At 48.7% G+C, this 20,821-nt stretch overlaps 2 protein-coding genes across 2 annotated transcripts; both read left to right on the forward strand.

The window, feature by feature from the left end:
- The first annotated feature begins 100 nt into the window (after positions 1-100).
- TOP2A (DNA topoisomerase II alpha) lies at positions 101-17,705 on the forward strand. The gene is made up of 35 exons (XM_051794583.1): positions 101-209; positions 666-809; positions 999-1,089; positions 1,512-1,575; positions 2,021-2,166; positions 2,326-2,423; positions 2,721-2,933; positions 3,126-3,299; positions 3,485-3,586; positions 4,045-4,182; positions 4,296-4,434; positions 4,707-4,864; positions 5,250-5,375; positions 5,809-5,919; positions 6,012-6,117; positions 6,498-6,607; positions 7,342-7,434; positions 7,891-8,005; positions 8,319-8,440; positions 8,895-9,043; positions 9,340-9,571; positions 9,695-9,829; positions 9,927-10,127; positions 10,684-10,879; positions 12,083-12,174; positions 12,309-12,455; positions 12,583-12,666; positions 12,770-12,970; positions 13,878-13,983; positions 14,265-14,405; positions 14,847-14,991; positions 15,125-15,186; positions 15,302-15,427; positions 16,443-16,621; positions 17,054-17,705. Exons 1-35 carry the CDS (start codon positions 177-179, stop codon positions 17,189-17,191), a joined length of 4,617 nt encoding a protein of 1,538 aa, XP_051650543.1. The 5' UTR covers positions 101-176; the 3' UTR covers positions 17,192-17,705.
- Positions 17,706-19,504: 1,799 nt separating this feature from the next.
- Positions 19,505-20,228, forward strand: GJD3 (gap junction protein delta 3). Its single transcript, XM_051794691.1, has one exon. The coding sequence runs from the start codon at positions 19,505-19,507 to the stop codon at positions 20,222-20,224; it is 720 nt and encodes a 239-aa protein (XP_051650651.1). The 3' UTR covers positions 20,225-20,228.
- The last annotated feature ends 593 nt before the right edge of the window (positions 20,229-20,821 follow it).

Genomic DNA, 20,821 nt, shown 5'->3' on the forward strand with positions numbered 1-20,821 from the left:
AGCGGTCTCTGATTGGGCAGAGTGAAGGAGGGCCCTCGAGCAGTGTTCCCGTCCCAGAGCTGTGATTGGCGGCCCGCGGGGCCACGCGGGCGAGGATTGGCGGAGCGTTTCGGCGGGACGAGCGGAGGTTTGAAGGGGCCGTTGGCGCCGCCTCAGCCGCCTCAGCCGCCGCCGTCATGGAGATCGCGCAGCCCCCGTCGCCCCTCCGGGTGAGTCCGGCGACCGACGCCGACCCTGCTCGGCGACCCCCGACCTCGCGGGCCTTCGGCTATCCCCCCGCCATCGTCCCCCTCGGTGTTCCCGGCCGCGCCTTAGCTCCCGCCGGACCCCTCAGAGTCTCCCCCAAACCCCCTTAGCGCTCCAGGGCCCCCTCAGGGTCTCCCTGGGCCCCCTCAGGGTGATGCCGGGCCCTATCAAAGTCTTCCCAGGCCCCTTCAGCCGTCGCCGAACCCTCCTCAGGGTCTCACCGAGCGTTCCCCAACACCTTCCCCCCCCCGCCCCTGGGCTCCCTCAGGTTCTCCCCAAAACCCCCTCAGGGTCTCCCCGAGCCTCTCTCGCCGCCGCTTCCCCCAGCCCCCCGTTCCTCTGCGATTTCCCCCATCCTCGTTCTCTCGGGCCTCTCCCCCAACCTGACCCCTCGTTCCCCCTCCCCTTTCCCCCCACAGCCCGCGGACGAGAACGCCCGGACGCACAAGGCCGATGGCCCCAAGAAGCTCTCGGTGGAGCACATCTACCAGAAGAAGACGCAGCTGGAGCACATCCTGCTCCGGCCGGACACCTACATCGGCTCCGTGGAGCTGGTCACCCAGGTAAGGGGCAGGGGGGTGCGGGGCTGAGCCCCCTGAGCCCCTCAGGGCAGGTGAGGGGGGCATTAACAGCTGTTTACAAAGCACGAAATATCTGCTTATCAACCACAAAACATCTCCTTCCCAAACGGGTGGCGCAGAAGAGAGGCTGTACCCTGGGCACTTATGAAGTTCTTCCTTTTTTTTCCCCAGCAAATGTGGGTTTTTGATGAAGACATTGGCCTCAACTGCAGAGCTGTGACCTTCGTGCCTGGCTTGTACAAAATCTTTGATGAGATTCTGGGTAAGGTGACAGATCTCCCGAGTCAGTGAGTGACAGGTTATTAACAGGGGTTGAATGCCTACAAAACTGGATCTAAACAGAAAAACTTATCAAGAACTCATTAGCCCTACTTAACAGCAAGCCATTCGTGGGAAACAAAAAAAAACACCCCAATTTCAAAAATCCAATTACAAACCTGATTTCATTCAGGCCAGACTTCTCCTTTTTCTGTTAATGGTTGGACTTGGTGCCCGCAAAGGTCATTTCCAACCTGAATAATTCTGTGATAACTTGCAGAACTCCTCTTTGCAATTCACAAAATATTTTCATGCCAAGATGATTATTAGTGACATTGCATTGATCTTTTGTGTCCATTCTACTGAAACACTTCGTAGTTCTGTCTTGATTTGGAATGTAATAAAGTATCAATATTCTCTTTCCAGTCAACGCCGCAGACAACAAGCAGAGGGATAAAAACATGTCGTGCATTAAAGTCACAATTGATGTGTAAGTTTTATTTCATTGTTGTTTGTTGCCTTCAGCTGTTCTGCAGAGCTGGGGTGGCACTGCAGGGGCTGATCTCAGTTACCCCAAACTTAATCCACTAGCTCTGAAAGCCTTTCTCTTTGCTCAGTCCCCTGGTCTCTTACAGAGGGCTGGCAGGGCAAACGGCTGCTTTTTACTTGCTGCTGTTTTCCATCTCTTCCTGCCTTTTTATCCTGATTGAGCACAGGCAGAGGGTTTTGTGCGTGTCCATTTTAGAGCAGATCTGGGGATTTCTGTGTTGCCTGTCCCCCCTCTGCTGGCAGCTGCTGCACTTGCTGAGCACAGATTTGCTCCCGACGAAATGGTGCCTTTCCCCAGAGCCTTTCTATAACTTGCTTCACAGCTCAGTCGTTTGCAGCCTTAAAAACACATTTTTTATGTTGGGTTTTTTTTTTCCCTCCCCTAGAGAGAATAACACAATCAGTGTGTGGAATAACGGGAAAGGTATCCCAGTTGTTGAACACAAAGTGGAGAAGGTCTATGTGCCTGCTCTGATCTTTGGACAGCTGCTGACTTCCAGCAACTACGATGACAACGAGAAGAAAGTCACAGGTGGGGAAGAAGTTGCATACTGAGCTTGTAGAACGTTGTTGCTTGTTGACAGTTGCCTTTGGATTGTGCTGAAGTGGCCAAACTCCTGTTAGTCTGGGATTCTCTTGGATAGTTGTGGACAAAGATAGTAATACAAGTCTGTGTTCCTTCTAATTCCAGGGGGGAGGAATGGTTATGGAGCCAAACTGTGCAATATATTCAGCACGAAATTCACTGTGGAAACTGGATGTCGTGAATACAAAAAGTTATTCAAGCAGGTAGGAGCACTTCTCATTTCAGAGAGGTTGTACCTGAGGTTTTCTGATGAGACCTTTACGTTTTGTTTCAAAAATCTAGGCACACCTTCAGTGCATTATGTTTAGAGTAAATTTGACCCACAAAATATAATTCAAAGGAACAATGAAATTAGCAGACAGCACCAAAATCTGGTTTTCAACCAGAGTTTTTGTTAAATTTGAAAGTATTTAAAACTCAAACCAGCTTACTGTTTTTAAAAACTACAGTAGTTACTTGCATGTGCTCGACTTGCAACTCACAAAAGCTCCTTTCCTCAGACCTGGACAGACAACATGGGAAAGGCTGGAGAAATGAAGCTGAAATACTTCGATGGAGACGATTACACCTGTGTCACTTTCCAACCTGATCTGTCCAAATTCAAGATGACAGTTCTGGATAAGGACATCGTAGCACTGATGTCTCGAAGAGTGTATGATATTGCTGGGTCCACAAAGGATGTCAAAGTTTTCCTGAACGGACAGAGGCTGCCTGTAAGTGAGCATTGAAAAGAAACGCAAATACCTGCACTTCTCGTGCCATTTAACTGGTGAGGTTGTGTCAAAGCCATTCCTGTCATTGCACACAGCAAAGGAGGCATTCCTGTACCCACTTTGCAGGAGGATGTGCATTAAGTATTTATGGCAGCTGTTATCAACCAGTTGTCTGCTCTCATCCGTGTGCAGGTGAAAGGATTCCGCAGCTATGTGGACCTCTATCTGAAGGATAAGGTCGATGAAACTGGGAATGCACTTAAGGTTGTCCACGAGGAAGTCAATTCCCGGTGGGAAGTGTGTTTGACTTTGAGTGAGAAAGGCTTCCAGCAAGTCAGCTTTGTCAACAGCATTGCCACCACAAAGGTAACCTCTCAGTGTTTTTAGTCAAGCCAGCGCCAAATTCTTCAGCATTAATATTCTTGGCTATTTCTAAGTGTATGTATTCTAGTAAAAAACAGTTAATATTGCAAAGACTGTGCTAAAACTTTTCAATAGATATTTGTGGGGTTTAATGGCCTCACCCCGGGTCCTTGTCCTGTTTCCTTTAGGGTGGCAGGCACGTTGATTACGTCGCTGACCAGATCGTGACCAAACTCATCGATGTGGTGAAAAAGAAGAACAAAAATGGAGTTGGGGTGAAGCCTTTCCAGGTACAACATCAGAATTTCCCCAGTGGGAAACACAACTCGAGCGTTACTGCCAATTGTAACTCCAGCTTAGAGCATAACTGTGTTGATTTTATAAATAACACATTTCCATTGTACAGATAGTAGATATAGAATTGCTGATTATAGAAGTCTCACATTGTCTAATTTAAGGCAATTCTCTTTGCTTTGCTGATGTGTTTTGTAATCACTCTTAAGTCAGTGTAGATGCACTAAAACCCATTACCTGTTAGAAAACACCCATTTAGGCTGAGAGATGCCAATTCCTTGAGATCCCAAATCATCTAACATTGCTCATGAATGTTCATTATCTGTCCAAAATTCTTCCAGACCATTCAGAAAAATCCCAAACCCTGCAGTGATAACTGAGTCTTTCCTCACTGTGTGATTGATGGGTGAGCTGAGCCTGTACAGAGTATGATCCTTGCTGTGTTTAACTACAGGTGAAGAACCACATGTGGATTTTCGTGAATGCCTTAATTGAAAACCCAACCTTTGACTCTCAGACTAAGGAGAACATGACTCTGCAGGCAAAGAGCTTTGGGTCCACCTGTAAACTAAGTGAAAAATTCATTAAGGGTGTAAGTATGGATAAACACGGACAAGCAGGATGTCTGTAAAACTTTGTAGCAAAAAATTCCATCACTGTTGTGGCTTTCCCCACAGCTGTTTGGGCTTGGGTTTTGTATTGCAGGCAGTTGGCTGTGGCATTGTTGAAAGTATCCTAAACTGGGTAAAATTTAAAGCTCAGAACGAGCTGAATAAGAAATGTTGTGCTGTGAAACACTCCAAGATTAAGGGTGTCCCTAAACTGGATGATGCCAACGATGCTGGTGAGTACTTGACATCCTTTATAACCAATTCATTCAAAAACAGTTAAAAGTTGGTTGTTAAATGAAAGATTTGTCTCCTAAGGAAAAGTGAGAAAACCTGTAATTATAGTTTTACCCCCATTTTATGGCCCTGTTTACTATGTTTATCCCCATTTACTGTGTGCAGTGCAACAAAACCTGTGTTAGGAGATATTTATCATTCAGTTGTGAGTGTGCAGGCTTCGATTTCACTTCTTAATTAGAAAACTGACTCGATTTTCTTCTTTTTTTAGGCAGCAAGAATTCTCTAGATTGTACGCTGATCCTGACTGAGGGAGATTCAGCCAAAACTCTGGCTGTCTCTGGTCTGGGAGTGATTGGCAGAGACAAATATGGAGTATTTCCTCTTCGTGGGAAAATCCTCAACGTCAGAGAAGCTTCTCATAAGCAGGTTGGGTGGAAAATGGTTACAGTTACGTGATGGAAGGTGTGGTGTGGTTTGTGTAACCAGTTGGTGCAGCTGCTCACCTGGAGCACTGCAGCTCCAAGGTGAAGTGTCTGCTCTCACCTTGAGCCTGCCTTGCTGGTTAAGTGGGAATATCGATTAAGTCCTGTTTGGTGTTTTGCCCGAGGGGATGATGTTTGTGTTGTGGACTGGAAAATGTTTGGAATGATGCAGAGTGATTTAAGCACTGAAAACGATAGGTTTCTAAACAGCAAAAAACCACCAGCAAGACAGAACTCGGCCAACGATTCACTTATGGGTAATTTTATACTTTCTTGAGCTGCTTTTTGAGCCTGAAAGGCAAGTTTTTGTCCTGTGTGATGTCTTTCAGATCATGGAAAACGCCGAAATCAACAACATCATCAAGATTGTGGGTTTGCAGTATAAAAAGAACTATGAAGATCAAGAATCTTTAAAAACTCTTCGCTATGGAAAGATTATGATCATGACAGATCAGGTTAGGTTCATTTAAATTGAAAATTGGGAGAAGATAATAACTAACTCTTAAATGAAGAGAAAATAAGAAAACCATGCTTTTCTCCCACTGTTGTACCTAATTCTCTGTGTTTGTCTCTTTTGCTCATTCTGTATTTTAGTGGGTCATAATATCATTTCAGCCACAAAACAAAAAAGTAGAGGGGGGACTAACCACCAAACAGCTAAAGTCTGCTGATTCAAGGTCCTTGAGCAGTCCTTGACACCTTTTTTCACCAAAAATCTGCCTTTTTGGTTCCTCTCAATTTTCAGCAGTTAAAAAACACATGGTCACCTTTTTAGAAGTGAGTTAATAGGGTCACTTAGGTGGAATTATAGAACCATTTGCTGTTAAGCCAACAATTGTCAGTCCCATCATGCCCCTGATAAAATATGGCTTTTCCTTTTTAATTCAGGATCAGGATGGGTCACACATCAAAGGTTTGCTGATTAATTTCATCCATCACAACTGGCCATCTCTTATAAGACACAACTTTTTGGAAGAATTCATTACTCCCATCATAAAGGTGAGGCTTGGGGGATGATCAGGTGAAGGGGTGAGGATTCACAGCTCCAAATCTGCCTCTAATTTCACAGTTAAAATATTTCTCTATCGCAGGCCTCTAAAAATAAAGAAGAAATTGCATTCTACAGCATTCCTGAGTTTGAAGAATGGAAAAGCAGTACACAGAACTACAACTCATGGAAGATCAAGTACTACAAAGGTTTGTAAAAACTTAATATGGTGAAATTCAGTGGTCCAAGTCAGAGGATTGATGATTCGAGTCAGTCCTGCTTTGCAGAAAGGTTTGGATCAGGTGTGTTCTGTGTCTCTTCCCTCCTAAGACATTCCAGTTACATTTCAGATATCTACATGAGTTACAGACAAAATCCAAAAGTACAACGTGCCACTGCTCACTGAATTGTAATTCTTATGACTTTTGTGATACATCTCATTCTGAAGTAACTGAAGTTTTCAGAAAGTCATCTTCACACTGTCCATTCATGTGATACATCACAGAAACTGGGCACAGCAAAATATTTCTTTGAACTGCAACTTAATTTAAGCAAAAAGTCGTTCGGATTAACTCTGCTGTCCCTGCAGGTTTGGGTACCAGCACATCGAAGGAGGCCAAAGAATACTTTGCAGATATGGCAAGACACCGAATTGGCTTCAAATATTCTGGCCCTGAAGATGATGCTGCGATCACCCTGGTAACTAACACTTGATTTAATTGCTGACTTACTACCTTTGGTATTTCACCTTGTAGAGTGCTCGGTATTTTCTCTTAAAATGCTCTTGGAGGCCCGTGGGCTGGAGACAATCTCTGGGTTACCAAGGCTACGGATTTAGTCGAACCAGGAGCAGCAAATCTGCCCCCAGACCTCAGGCCAAGAGTAGCCTTTTAATGATGGGCTTTAAATATAGCTCAGAACAAACTAATCACTAGAAACCAATTGACATTTTCAGGCACAATAGTAAATATTTCTCTAACATTTTTCTGCATGTTTTCTGCTGCAGTTTGCTCCAAGTTAGATCTCCCCTTTTTCCCCCCAGTGCGAAACAGTGGATTAAAACAGTCCTGGTTTCTGTGAACTTCACCTTAGGGAACCCTTGACTCAAACATTCAGAGCTGTTAGGCAATGCCAAAAAATCGAATTTTCCCCCAAAATATTTATCTCCCCCCAAATCTGCTTTAGTTTTCTGCTAATACATTAAAAACCTATAAATTTAAAACTAACTACCCCATCTCCTACAAACTGGTGGAAATTATGCTCTTAATATGTTTAGCTACAGAAACCTTTTATTGCACTTGGGCTCTTAAGCCAGCCTGTTTAGCACGTTATTCTCCTGGGCAAGCTCTTCCTTTCTTTTTCTCGACTGATCCAATAATGCACAACTGCAGAACGTTCTAGAATCGAGTTACTTTTCCTTTTGTAACACCCAGGCCTTTAGCAAGAAGAAGATAGAAGAGCGAAAGGAGTGGCTGACTAATTTCATGGAGGATAGGAGACAACGGAAGCTGCACGGTCTGCCAGAGGTAAAAGGGTTATGTTCACAAGCAAACTGGTTCCCAGTCCCTGCCTGGGGCTGTTCTCAGCTTCATCCCAGCACTGCACACGGCTCAGTCACTGAGTCAGGCCCGGAATTAGAGGACATTGAAAATGTGTCAGGGTTTTGCAGAGCAGCTTCTTCTCTGCCCTTATCAGTGTAGCCTCACTGTCAATTATCCAGCGGTTAATTTCGTTTTTAACTCTTATCTTTCAAATTGCTTCATCAATAGGGAAAAACAATAGCTCGAGCAGGACCAGATGAAGACTTTATTTCCCAAGAAAATGGACCTGCATCATGGCAAATGTTTCCCTTTGCCATGCAAGGAGTGTCAGGGCTCAAGCTGTATTTAGCTGGTCTTACAAGAGTTCCCATTTCAGTGAAACCAGCCAAGAGCAGATTAGGCCCTGTTAAATTAAGGCAATCTTCCACTTGATTTTCTTAGGAATATCTGTATGGGAAAAACACCAGTTACCTGACATACAACGACTTCATCAACAAGGAGTTAGTGCTGTTCTCAAACTCGGATAATGAGAGATCAATCCCATCACTGGTTGATGGTAAGTGATTTCTAGGTAGTGATTCTGCATGGCGTGTCCCTAGAACTTAATAAATGGGTGTTTGATGTCCTGTCAGACTCAGGGAACCCACTGATTTTCAGGATCAGTGTCCTGAAGCCTGTTTTCTGCTGTCCAAGCTTTTTTCAACTTTGGATTAGATGTCTTGTCCATTTTGTGGTATATTATTGCAAATACCTTACTCACCTGGTGCAGGATCTCTGGGTGGATAAGTAGTTCTTGTGTCTCTAGAGAGCAGAAGCCAAGTGAAACACCTCACATGTTCCAACCACGAGGTCTTTTCTTTTTTGTACAGGTTTGAAGCCGGGTCAGAGGAAGGTTTTATTCACCTGCTTCAAACGAAACGATAAGCGGGAGGTGAAGGTGGCTCAGCTGGCCGGTTCCGTGGCTGAGATGTCCTCATACCATCACGGTGAGGTAAGGACCTGCCTGGGCCTGCAAAACACTTTAAATGAAAGACAAAAAGCCCTTCTGCTGGCATGACAGTGGCAATGCCTCTGAAGCAGAATTAGGAGTGTGAGCACCAAGTTGAAGTGGCTGTTTAGCTGCTATTAATGCTCCAAAATTAATTTAATCTGAGGTTGGTCACTCTGCCTGCCCTGCCTGGATTTCATGGGAGCACAGTTTGTTCCAAAAGAAGAACAAGAAAAACTTGCTTTATTTGGGATGGATCTAGGCAGAAGTTAATAACCTTTCTGCCTGTACCAGGAGAAGTTAAGCACTAAAACAAGATTCCCTGTAGAGACCCAACAGAATCTTTCACTGGAGGTTTCAGAGCAGGTAGACAGCAGTAGAGCCGTGGGTCACTAGGACATTTCTAGTCACCCTGAAGCATTCTGCACGCTCAGCTTTGCACCTTCCTTCGTTTCAGGCCGCCCTGATGATGACCATCATTAACTTGGCTCAGAACTTCGTGGGCAGCAACAACCTCAACTTGCTGCAGCCCATCGGTCAGTTTGGCACACGGCTGCACGGGGGGAAGGACTCTGCCAGCCCTCGATACATCTTCACCATGCTCAGGTCAGCATTACAGGGTTCTTACTGTCCAAAAGATTCTTAGCAGGACCCAATCTTACAGCAATTAGACTGAAAAATGAATTGACTTTTTCCCTTTAAAACTTTGGGCTGCTTGCATGCCCAGAGTAGCAGCAACTGAAGTGAGATCTGGGTGCTAGATTCAGGTATGGAAGCTTGGTTATCAGAGCAGAGAATATGGAAATGGAAGCAGGAACAAAAAAATTCAGCAAGTTTCTTTTTTGCATGACCATCATGTTCTGTAATGAGAATTTGGGCTTGAATTCCCTTCTCCATTCCAGTCCCCTGGCACGACTGGTGTTCCCACCGATGGACGACAACATCCTGAGGTTCCTCTATGATGACAACCAGCGTGTGGAACCAGAGTGGTACATGCCCATCATCCCAATGGTGCTGGTCAACGGGGCTGAAGGGATTGGCACTGGCTGGGCCTGTAAAATCCCCAACTTCGATATCAGGGAAGTTGTGAATAATATCCGTCGGCTGATGGATGGAGAAGAGCCATTGCCAATGGTAAATAATTAAAAACCAAATGTCTCACTCGTTGGTTTATCGAGCTCATGTTGAGCATTTGATGGGAATGCTTGAAAACAGAATCATCTGCACAAAGCTGAATCCAGTGTTTGTTCTGCTCAGCTTCCCAGTTACAAGAATTTCAAAGGCACCATAGACGAGCTGGGGCCTAATCAGTATGTGATTAGTGGTGAAGTGTCCATCCTTGATTCTACAACCATCGAGATCACCGAGCTGCCTGTCAGAACATGGACACAGGTAACAGACAGGGAATTTGCCCTGGGAATGTATAGTCTGCCCTGTAAAGCAAAAAGGGGCTAGTGGGGTTTGGGTCTGACTTTGTTTCTTTTCTCAGACTTACAAAGAGCAGGTTCTGGAGCCGATGTTGAATGGGACTGAGAAGACCCCCCCTCTAATCACAGACTATAAAGAATATCACACAGACACCACAGTGAAGTTCATCGTGAGGATGACTGAGGAAAAACTGGCGGAAGCCGAAGCTGTGGGGCTGCATAAGGTCTTCAAACTCCAAACAAGTTTAACATGCAACTCCATGGTATGTGACAGATTTTGCTGAAGGAATTTCTTGGTTTAACTCAGACTCTGTGGACAGCTGCAGTCGTTGCGTGAAACAAAAATCCTCTTTGGCATTAACCTATTCACTTCGATTTTTCTGCTGTTACTGGTTTTAAATCAGCTTTCAAAGGTCAAGAGCCTGGCTTGGGCGTGGGCCCAGAGTGGATGGTTTGCCTGAAGGAGGCAAAGTGATCTGAAATCACAGTTTGCAGAGCCCTTTGAGCCAGCAGCACGGGCACTGAGCGTCTGGCTCCTGACAATGTGTGAAGCTGGATACAAGATGTTGGTCCTGCACAGAGCCTTAAGATCAAAGTAACCTTAACCCTGCTATGGGTATTCAAAAACAATGCAATTCTAAAATTGTCTCTGCTGCTGTGCTCACAAACTGAAGTAGCTTCTCAAGTAACACTGATAAGTTTGATCATTTGTCAGTTAATAATTGAGTGATATCATCACACCTGTGTTACTGTTAATTTTTAGTGGGTTTGGAATCAGTTTTATCATCATAATGCCCATGTTCCCTCGTTTTCCTCCAGGTTCTCTTTGACCATGTCGGCTTTCTCAAGAAGTACGACTCTCCCCAGGATATTCTTAAGGAATTCTTTGAGCTCCGGCTCCGATATTACAGTTTGAGGAAGGAATGGCTTATTGGGATGCTGGGTGCTGAGTCTGCAAAGCTGAGCAACCAGGCTCGCTTCATCCTGGAGAAAATAGATGGCAAAATCGTGATCGGTGGGTGTCGTTCTTGGTGACTGGGACTGTGAACTGGGAGAACTGGGTGCCCCCTTGAGCTCTGTCAGCACCCACTCAGCCTCGGGCTGGCTCTTACAAACCACACCAGAGCTTATCTCTGTTCCGGTGACATGCAAGAGGAAAATGCTTTCCCAGAGTATCCTTGGTCTGTGTGTGACAATTTTTTGAGAGTAGGATTTTTTTAATAATTTAGCAATAATTTCTATCTATTTCTAACTCATTAGGAGTAAGAGTTAATTGTGTGTGGTGTTAGGAAGGGGCAGTGTTTGCCGTGAAATGCATTCTTAAGAACCCATATCTCTGTCCACTGTCTTTGTAAACCTCTGCAAAAATATTCCAAATCATGTTCTCAGTGGACCGAGGGTTCAAACTTAGAAGATACCCAAGTAGCAGCATCTGAGAATCATGAGCTAGAAAAAGAAGCAGATCTTTGTTCCCAACATTCACATTTTGCAATCCACTTTTCCCCCCTCGGTGTTAAAGCCGGGCTGTGTTTCGCTGCCTTCACGGAGGATGAGGCCAGACAACGTGTCATAAGATGCTTTGTGGTTTGTGTCTGAAGGCAGCCCAGTAATCCCAGCAGCCGAGTCTGTCTGAGCTCAGGAAGAGAAATAATTCCCTTGAAATGCATTTTCTTGGGTTTGTTTTTTTTTTTTTTTAATAAGTAGTTCCAAGACTGCCAGAGCTGGTTTCATTTGTATTTGTGTCTCATGGTTGATTGCTTCTGATGCCTTAAAAAGGAGCAAATTCCAGCTGAAGCATTTCCAGTGGTTGGGCACTCAGAGCATAAATTTCCCAGGTGATGTCTAATGAGGTGCAAGCTATACCAAGCTACCAGGGCTTTTTTCCTCCACCTGCCTGTTATCATGAAACCTGTTTTATACCATCACACCTTTTTTTCCACGTTCAAAAACTACTTAAAGCAGGGGAAATGCCTATGGAAACAAAGAAAAATATTTACAGTGCTCTGGCAGCTGCAGGACCAATGCTACCCTGACAAATCACCTCCTAAGTAGGAGCTTTTCAGGTGTTATCCAGGCTCCTCCACATGTCCCAGCTGTGATGAGGAAAGGCTGGTTTGGAGTCCTGTAGGATGCAGGGATCCAAAACATAAAGCTCATCAGTCGCTCCTGATAGCAAGTGGTGGTCACTGAGTGACAATCCTGAAATGTCTGTTTGCAGAAAACAAACCCAAGAAAGAACTGATTCAGCTTCTCATCCAGAGAGGGTACGAGTCTGACCCGGTGAAGGCTTGGAAGGAGTCACAAAACACGGTAATGCCTCGGTCATCCTCAGTACACCCAAGCTGGCTCTGAGGCTTCATAATCCATACAGAGGCCTCAGGTCCTTTTCTGTCCACAGGATTCAGGGTATTTGTTGACAATGTTTGTTTCAAATCCATATTCAGGAAGAAGAAAAGGAAGAGGAGGAGGAAGAGGGTGACAAAGAACCAGCTGCAGCTTCTGGCCCAGACTTCAACTACCTGCTGAACATGCCCCTGTGGTATCTGACCAAGGAGAAGAAAGATGAGCTCTGCAAGCAGAGGGATAACAAAGTATGTGCCTTCCTTTGCTTATTAAAAGTATTAAGTTCATATATAATGTGTTGGGGGGGTTGTTTTTTTTTTTTGGATGGTGGATTGAAATATGTGACTAATGATTGTCATTTATGATTCCCTTTAGCAAAAGGAGCTGGAAAACCTCAAGCGCAAGAGTCCCTCTGACCTGTGGAAGGAAGACCTTGCTGCCTTCGTTGAGGAACTCGATGTATGTCGATGCTCAGTGCAGATGACCCACTCCCTCATCTTATCCACCAGCTCTTTATTGACTTTTGGGGGTTTTCTGTGTTATTTTGTGCTCCCCTCTGCAGGCAGTGGAGGCCAAGCAAGCACAGGATGAGATGGAAGGGATTGCTGGCAAACCTCTGAAGGTGAAAGGAGGGAAAGCAAAGGTGAAGAAGGCCCAACTGCCAGAAGTGATGCCATCCCCTCATGGTGTCAGGGTTGTTCCTCGGATCACTGCCGAGATGAAGGCAGAGGCAGAGAAAAAGAAAACTAAAAAGAAGATAAAGGTACAAAGGAACATTCCAAATGCTTAGTCTTTCTTTGTATTTTCTTCAATGCAGTCCTAAAGAAATGCAAGTCCTTGTTAGCTGGACTTGTCCTGCTGAAGCAGCTGTTCAAGGAGAGGGACAGAACCTTGGGGCTTGGGGAGCACTGGGAAAGGGGGTGTCAGTCTAAAGGACAACAATTCACTAACGTATCAGGAGATGGCTTAGAGGGAAATCTTGACACATCACAGTGTTGGGGTGGGTTGGTAGCTCAGAAATGGAGAGGCAGGTGCAAACATGGTTGTTCCAGGTATCTTGGGAATTTGATAAACCCTTTAGCAGGCAGGAAGCACAGCCAGTAAATTCCCTTCTCCAGAACAGCCTTTGCATTCCCAGCAATGCTTTCAGCCAATTAATGCCATCATTGTTCTCCGTATCAAGGAGATGAAGAAGATTGAACTCTTTTTATAGAACTAGTTGAAATTGTGCCATTCAACCATTTCCAGCAGAGAAAACTAACCCACCCCCTCACCTGTTTGGCCCTGGAAACCTTTCCTCCACATGGTTCCACCCAACAGTTTTTTTCCAAATAACTTCCACTGTTGTTTTTATCCCACCCTGTCCAACTCTGCATCCTCATCTTCCCCCAGGGCCGTCCCAGTGGCAGGACTGGAGCACTCAGGAGTGGGGCCTGAGTTCCTGTTTTTGTTCCTGTTGGGTTTTGCTGTTTTAGTCACCTGATTTGGGGACAGATCCTGTCTGATTTGCAGATCCTGCCTGTAATCAGTTCCACACACAGTTTGTTTCACAGAGTCAGGTTTCTTGTATCACTAACTCTTCCACGTCTAAAATAAGCAGCTCCTTCCTCCATCACCCCCCGTGCCTCCTCTCCGGGAGCTGACTCACTGTTTGGTATCTGCATCTGCAGAGTGAAAAATCTGAATTTGATGAGAATCAGGATGAAAACACATCCGGAGAGAAGGAGCCTTCAGGCCTGAAGCAGAGATTAGCACAGAAGCTGAAGACTGAACCAGGTAAATGCTTTGATGTCATTCCCTCAGTAGAAAGGGAGGGGAAGGGTTGTCAATTTGGTTATTTGACCTCTTCCTGAAGGTGGTGACCAACACCTGGGATCGGGAGTTTTGGAAAAACTAGGGGAGAAAGAGGTCCTGGATAACAGTCAAGCAGGATAAATTCCTATTTCTCTTTGTTTAAGCCAGAATCCTCTGAATTTAGTGTATTTCTAAGTTGAGTTTGAACTGCTGAAGTACACATGTAAGTTTGCTGGCTCATCCTGCCTCCCACTATTTTTCAGGAGCTAAGAGACAGGCCACTCTACCCTTCAAACCAATAAAGAAAACCAAGAAACGAAACCCTTGGTCTGACTCAGGGTCTGATTCAGAGTCTGATTTTGAAGCACCTCCTCAAAGGGAACGAGTGGTTCGTCAGGCAGCAGGTGAGTGAGGACACGGCTGCAGAGAGGGATAATCTGTGAAGGAGAAAATGGAACAGACTATTTAGGGAGATCCCAGAGCCTCAGATCACATTCAGAAATGATTTTTAAAAGGCTTCTTTATTTTACTGTCGAAAACAATTAAATATTTCTACCATTTGTGCACACATTCAAGGGAAAGCAGAAAAGGGCATCTAGAGCAATATGGTTATTTGGTTTAATTACACAACTGTCTTGGCAAATTAAATGTGTTGTGGGTGAGGTTGGAAGCCTCCAAATGACAGAACACACTTGTCATTTGGAGTCTTCTCCCTGGCAGTCTCAGCATCTGCTTGTTTTTATTCAGATCTTTATTTTTTAATAACTGCAGCTAAAATATTGAAAAAGAAGCTGAGCTGCATATTGCCAAATGTGTAAAATAACACATCTGTGTCCTTCCATCAGCCAAAGTCAAGACCATGGTCATTTCTGACTCAAATTCCTCCAGCTCTGATGAGGAGTCTGAGTTCCAGGGTGACAGTGCAGGCAGCTCTGACTCGGATACAAACTCCAAGGAGAAGCCTCCTCCCAAGCCCAGAGCTGCTCCCAAGTGAGTATTTCTCCACAGCCACTGAAGATTGGTTGTGCTTAATGCTACACATAAATTCGTAGCTCTGGTTTTTTTCAAGGCACCTATTTAGTGCATCATAAACTGAACAAATACTCGGGGTTTTGTCTTCCAGGGAAAACACTGAAAAAGCAGTGAAAGCTCCCAAGAAAAAGGCAGAGCCAAGCGCTATCCCCAGTGAGTGAGAGACCTCTAAACCTGTGGATTGTCCCAAAACCCCTTGGGAGTGCACAGGGCAGAGTAGGGGGGACAGTTTGGCTCTTTCAGACTGACTTTGTGCTCCCTTTCCCAGTTCAAGTCCCAGATGTCACTGATGACAACGTGGACCAGGCTCCTGCTGCTCCCACTGTCCCAGGGCCGGGCCCCAAGGCTGGGCCCAAAAAACCCTCTGCAGCCAAGAAGGCCGGAGCCACCAAGGGTAAGGGCAGCTCAGCAGCATCATTTCTGGAGCACAATTATAATTCCTGTGGGAAACGATCCGAGTGATTCCACTCGGTGCTCCAGGGCCTGAACAACTGGAGTTTTCATTTCAAGCAAAGATCTGAGGTTTGTGGCAGAGGTTCTCTGGTTGTTGTCATGTTTAAGAGGTCTGTTTCCAAACATATCATGTTCTAGTTCATGTTGGACATGCTTGGAGGGAGGGAGTCTTAGTTTGGGAACAGGAAAAGTGAATGCTTCCTACAGGGCTATGTAATACTTGGCAGGAATAATCCGGGTGGAATTTGTGTCTTGCAGTCTATGTCTTACTTTGTGTCTTTTTGGGAAGAAAGCAGCCTGGGAGCTTCCCAGGAGGCAGAAAAGCTTTTTGGGGCAGTTTGATGTATCCAGTGCTGGCTCCACCTCGTCCATCTCTGGCATTTGACTTCTGTTTTTTTTTTAAACTAAACTACCCAAACTTTGTCAGATTTTGACGCTGGTTTGCATATTCCAAATGGAATCAACTGGGTGTTAATCCCAGCAGGAAAATAGTGTGTTACTTCCACTCCTAAACTGAGAAAGCCTGTTATCCTTCAGAAATGAGCTGAACTGGGAGATGTGCTTCAAGATGCTCTTAAAAAATGTCAAAATGTAGTTAAGAAAGAATCCCCAAGTGAGCGTTTGGGAGATTCCTTCCTCCCTGTGCAGGGCTTTGAAGGTCTGAGGTGGACCACAGATCCTTGAGAGTCCAGAACTTTTCAAACTTGAAATAGTCTGTAAATTGCTTTGGGGACCTTTTTAATTTGATCCTCTAAACGTAGCGGAACCGAGCAGATAAACAGCCTCATTCCTCATCACCCGGGGAAGGGAGATCTTTCTAGAAGCCCCAGCTTCAAATGGAGGCGACCTGCGCGCTGACCCCTCGGCAGCGCCGAGCCTGTTTGTGTTGGAAGTAATTCCCAAGCTGGGAAGGAGAGAGGAGCGAAGCGGGGATTTAACACCACGTTCTGTTCCAGAGAACCAGCCCTCCATCATGGACATGCTGGCCAAGAAAAAGGCTGCGCCCAAGCCAGCGGCGAAGGAGGGACCCCCGCGCGCCAAGGGGAGGAAGGCCACGAAGAGGCAGCCGAGCTCCTTGGACTCGGATTCCGATTTGGATGTTGGCTCGAAGCCTTCCAAATCCGTGGCATCAAAGGTTTGTGCCCTGCACCCCTCAGTGCCAGGGGATCCACAGGGAGCGGGGTCGGTCCTGGCAGGAAAAGCCGGTGGAGGTTAAACCTCTGCCTGCCTGTGGGGAACAGGGTGGTCACAGAATCGCGGAATCTCCTGAGCTGGAAGGGACCCCCAAGGATCATTGAGTCTGACTCCTGGCCCTGCCCAGGACACCCCAACAATCCCCCCCCTCTCCCTGAGAACGTTGTCCAAACCCTCCTGGAGCTCTGGCAGCCTTGGGGCCGTGCCCACTGCTCTGGGGAGCCTGTTCAGTGCCAACCACCCTCTGGGGGAAGAACCTTTCCCTAATAAGGGCCAGACACCCACTGTACCTGTGGCACAGGGGGCCTGTGATGCTCACTGTTGTTCCCTGGGGATGCTCAGATCCATGACTCCTTCTCTGCTTTCCCTGCAGAAATCCAAGCTGCAGGATGACACCTTCACCGCTGAGCCCAGTGCCAACAGCCCCGTAGCCCAGCCCCAGGCCAGGCCTGGCCGTGCCAAAAAGCCCGTCCAGTACCTGGAGGAGTCCTCAGAGGATGACATGTTTTGAGGTTTTAGGACAATTTTAAACTCCTGACCCACAAAGAGCTTTCAGCACAGCTCTGGAGCTCCCACCAACGACCACCTCAGCCTAGGAAATCATCTCCAAATACAAGCCACTCCAAAAATGTTCGTTACAGGTGAACACAGCTCGTTTTTTCTTGGTTTTAAATAATTTAGATTTGTTGAAACAAGAACATCCCCTTTTTTGTGAGCACTGGAGCCACGTGCCCAGTGAGTGCTGCCACACTTCCCTCTTCCCTGTTATTTGACACTTTGTGGTCATTTTGGTGTTAAAGTTGACTTCAGAACATGCCAAATTTTTTTAAATTGATGCAACCCTCATGAAATATCTTAAAATACTAAAATATACAAACTTAACTCCACCACCTGACACAGGTGAGCTGGAGCCATTTTTCCAGCAATTCTCCCTGTAAATATTTTTTGTGTTTTTCTTTGTTGTCCTGAGTTTGTCTTTTTTAATATTTGTCTAATAAATGTGTTTATACTTATTTTCTTCACTGCATTTGAGTGTTTGTTTTTAGGAAAATAACCACTGCAGAGCTTGTGCTAAGCTTTCCCTCCCTCTGCCAGAGCAGAGGGTTTGGCACAAGCTCTGGGGGTGTTGGGCTGGTTGGCCACTTCCCCACTGGTTGTGGCCACTGTGGCTCCCCAGCCAAATTCCTGTGAACACCCCTGTTGTCCCCAGCACGGGAGGAGCTGCTGGGCCAGAGCAGCTGTGGCTGCCCCATCCCTGGCAGTGTCCAAGGCCAAGCTGGACAGGGCTTGGAGCAACCTGGGCTAGTGGAAGGTGTCCCTGCCCATGGCGGGGGGTGGGACTGGATGGGCTTCAAGGTCCCTTCCAACCCAAACCATTCCATGACTCCATGAAGCCCCAGGGCCCCCCACACTATCGGTGCTTTGCTGGAACCCAGTCAAGTGTGGAAAGCACTGTCAGATTTTCCACTGGCTCTGGAGAGTGTCTCCGGCGCGTCCCCTCCGAGGGCCGGGCTATTTACGGCTCCTCTGCTGCAGAACCGTTGTCACAGCCCAGGACGAGGCCACGGGTGGGTTGTGGGGCTGCTCCCAGAACCCCAGCACCACCCAGACGTGGAGGGAGAGCTCTGGGAACACACAGAGTGCACCACAGTGTCCCTACCAGGGGTTTCCCCATCCCAAAATCTCCTTGGGTGGGGTGTTGGAGGTGCTGCTGGATGGGAGCTGAGCTGTGGGATGCCAGGGGCACTGTGACCCACCAGGGACACTGCATGTCCCCAAGGGGCAAACGGGCTCTGAGGGTGACCTGTGTTGTCCAGGCTCTGCTCCTGTTACTGGAAAGGGGATTTGAGGTGCTGGCAAAGGCCGTTGGTGCCACCCTGGCCAGGCAGGGGCTGGTGGGAGCCCAGCCATGCCATGGGGGATTTCTTGCAGGGATCACACGTGACAGAGCCATGGGAAGATCCATGGGCCCCCTGACAGCCTGGGCACAGTGTCCTGGGTCAGGGAGGGCCAGTGCCAGCCATGAGCATCCCCTGGGCACCATGGGGCAAAGCCCAGCCCCCAGCAGGAGCTGTGCCACCACGGCTGGGTGCACCCAGGATCTGACAGGTCCGGGGGGCAATGCCAGCACTGGGGGAGCCTTTTGGGGGCCGAATGCTGTGGCTTGGGGACCTGAGACCCTGCAGGTTTAGGGAGGCCAAGGTTTGGGGGCATTTCTGCACAGAGGGGGCCACTGCCCCTGCACCAACCTGTGCCCTGGGCAGCTCCCAGCCCTGGGCAGGGGCAGCGTTTGTCCATGAGACCCCCCACACCACCACCTCCCCCCCAGCAGTTCCAAGCCCTTCCCTCCTCTCTGCGTGCCCCTGTGGCTGCTCTGTCCCTTTAAAAGGACTCCAGGCGTGGCTGTGGGACCGTTATCCCAGCCCAGCCGGACAAGGGACCGGACAGTCCTGGACAGCCCTGGACAGCCGGCGCCAGCCGCGCTGGCACACTGTGGGCCGCAGCCTCCGCAGGTACCAGGGCACTGGGGGGGCTCCTGGGATTTGGGGGGACAAGGGATGGGGAACATGCTGGTCTTGCTCCAGTTGGTGTCCTTGGACCCATCCCTGGGGAGGGAATTCTAGGCACAGCGGATGCCTGGGGACACTTGTGACAGGGCTGAGCTGGGCTGGCACTGCCCAGCCACCCTCCCGTGAGTGGGGACATCGTGGTGCATTCAGGAATGGCAGGAGGATGGAGAGCTGGAGGGGCCGTGTTGCCACTGGGGCCTGACCTCGCGGGCACGGCGTCCCCCCAGCGCTGACCCCGCTCCCACAGCGCGGCCATGGGCGAGTGGGGCTTCCTGAGCTCGCTGCTGGACGCCGTGCAGGAGCACTCGCCCATGGTGGGCCGCTTCTGGCTGGTGGTGATGCTCCTCTTCCGCATCCTGGTCCTGGCCACGGTGGGCAGCGACGTCTTCGAGGACGAGCAGGAGGAGTTCGTGTGTAACACGCAGCAGCCGGGCTGCAAACCCGTGTGCTACGACGCCGCCTTCCCCATCTCCCACTATCGCTTCCTCGTCTTCCACGTCGTCGTGCTCTCGGCGCCCGCCGCCCTCTTCGTCATCTTCGCCGTGCACCAGGCGGCCAAGCCGGGGCGCGGGGGGGCCCCCGGCCAGCGCGCCCGCCGCCTGCAGCCCTTCTACGTGGGCAGCGTGGTGGCCCGGATCGCCGCCGAGCTGGGCTTCCTGCTGGGCCAGGCACTGCTCTACGGCTTCAGGGTGCAGCCGCTCTTCGTGTGCCACCGCCGGCCCTGCCCGCACCACGTCGACTGCTTCGTGTCCCGCCCCACCGAGAAAACCGTCTTCATCCACTTCTACTTCGTGGTGGGGCTGGTCTCGGCGCTGCTCAGCCTGGCCGAGCTCGCCCACCTCCTGCGCAAGGGCCCCCCGGTGCGGGCTGGCTGCTGCCCCCGGCCACAGGAGCGGGGCCCGGCACCCGGGCAGCCGGCGGGGGCTGTGGCAGAGCCGTGCTGTCCCCCCCCACGGGGGGACCTCACCGTGTAACCGGCCCCGGGCTGCCACTGCTGCCATGAGCCGTGGCCGTGTCAACCGGGCCCCGGTGCCCCCAGTGCCCCCCGGTTCCTGTTATGGGCGGTGGATGGGCCTCTCTTGGCAGCTGCTGGAAAAAAAATATGGACAAAAGGAAGACAAACAGGTCCCATCCCTGTGCAGTGGCAGGGATGTCCCTTCCCACCCTGCCTGCCCCCAGCCCGGCACAAGGGGCCAGGGCTGTCCCCACACCCTGTGCTGGGGGTGTCACAAATGCTCTCAGGCTGGCCCTGGGCATTGGGAGACATAAGTGTGACATCAGGACTGGGAAGGGCAGAGCTTTTGGGATGCTGGGGGGACCCCAAAGGGTTCTGCTCCAGCCCAGCCTCTGGGGATGGCCAGAGCCAGGAGGGCAGATGGGGGGGTCCTGGGGTACCCTCCTGCAGCAAAGAACCCTCCCTCCAGCAGGGGTGCCACAGCCTGGCCATCTCCCCACCCCTGCACCCCAACCTCCCCCAGTACCCCACAACAAGAACGAGCCAGGCACTAGAATAAATAAACTTTATTCTGGAGCCAGCCCCCACCCCGTCCCCCCTCCCCCCCATCCTCCCC

Source organism: Manacus candei, unplaced genomic scaffold, assembly GCF_025592945.1.
Source record: "Manacus candei isolate 608988 ecotype Guabito, Panama unplaced genomic scaffold, ASM2559294v1 h1tg000040l, whole genome shotgun sequence".
Lineage (NCBI taxonomy): Eukaryota > Metazoa > Chordata > Aves > Passeriformes > Pipridae > Manacus > Manacus candei.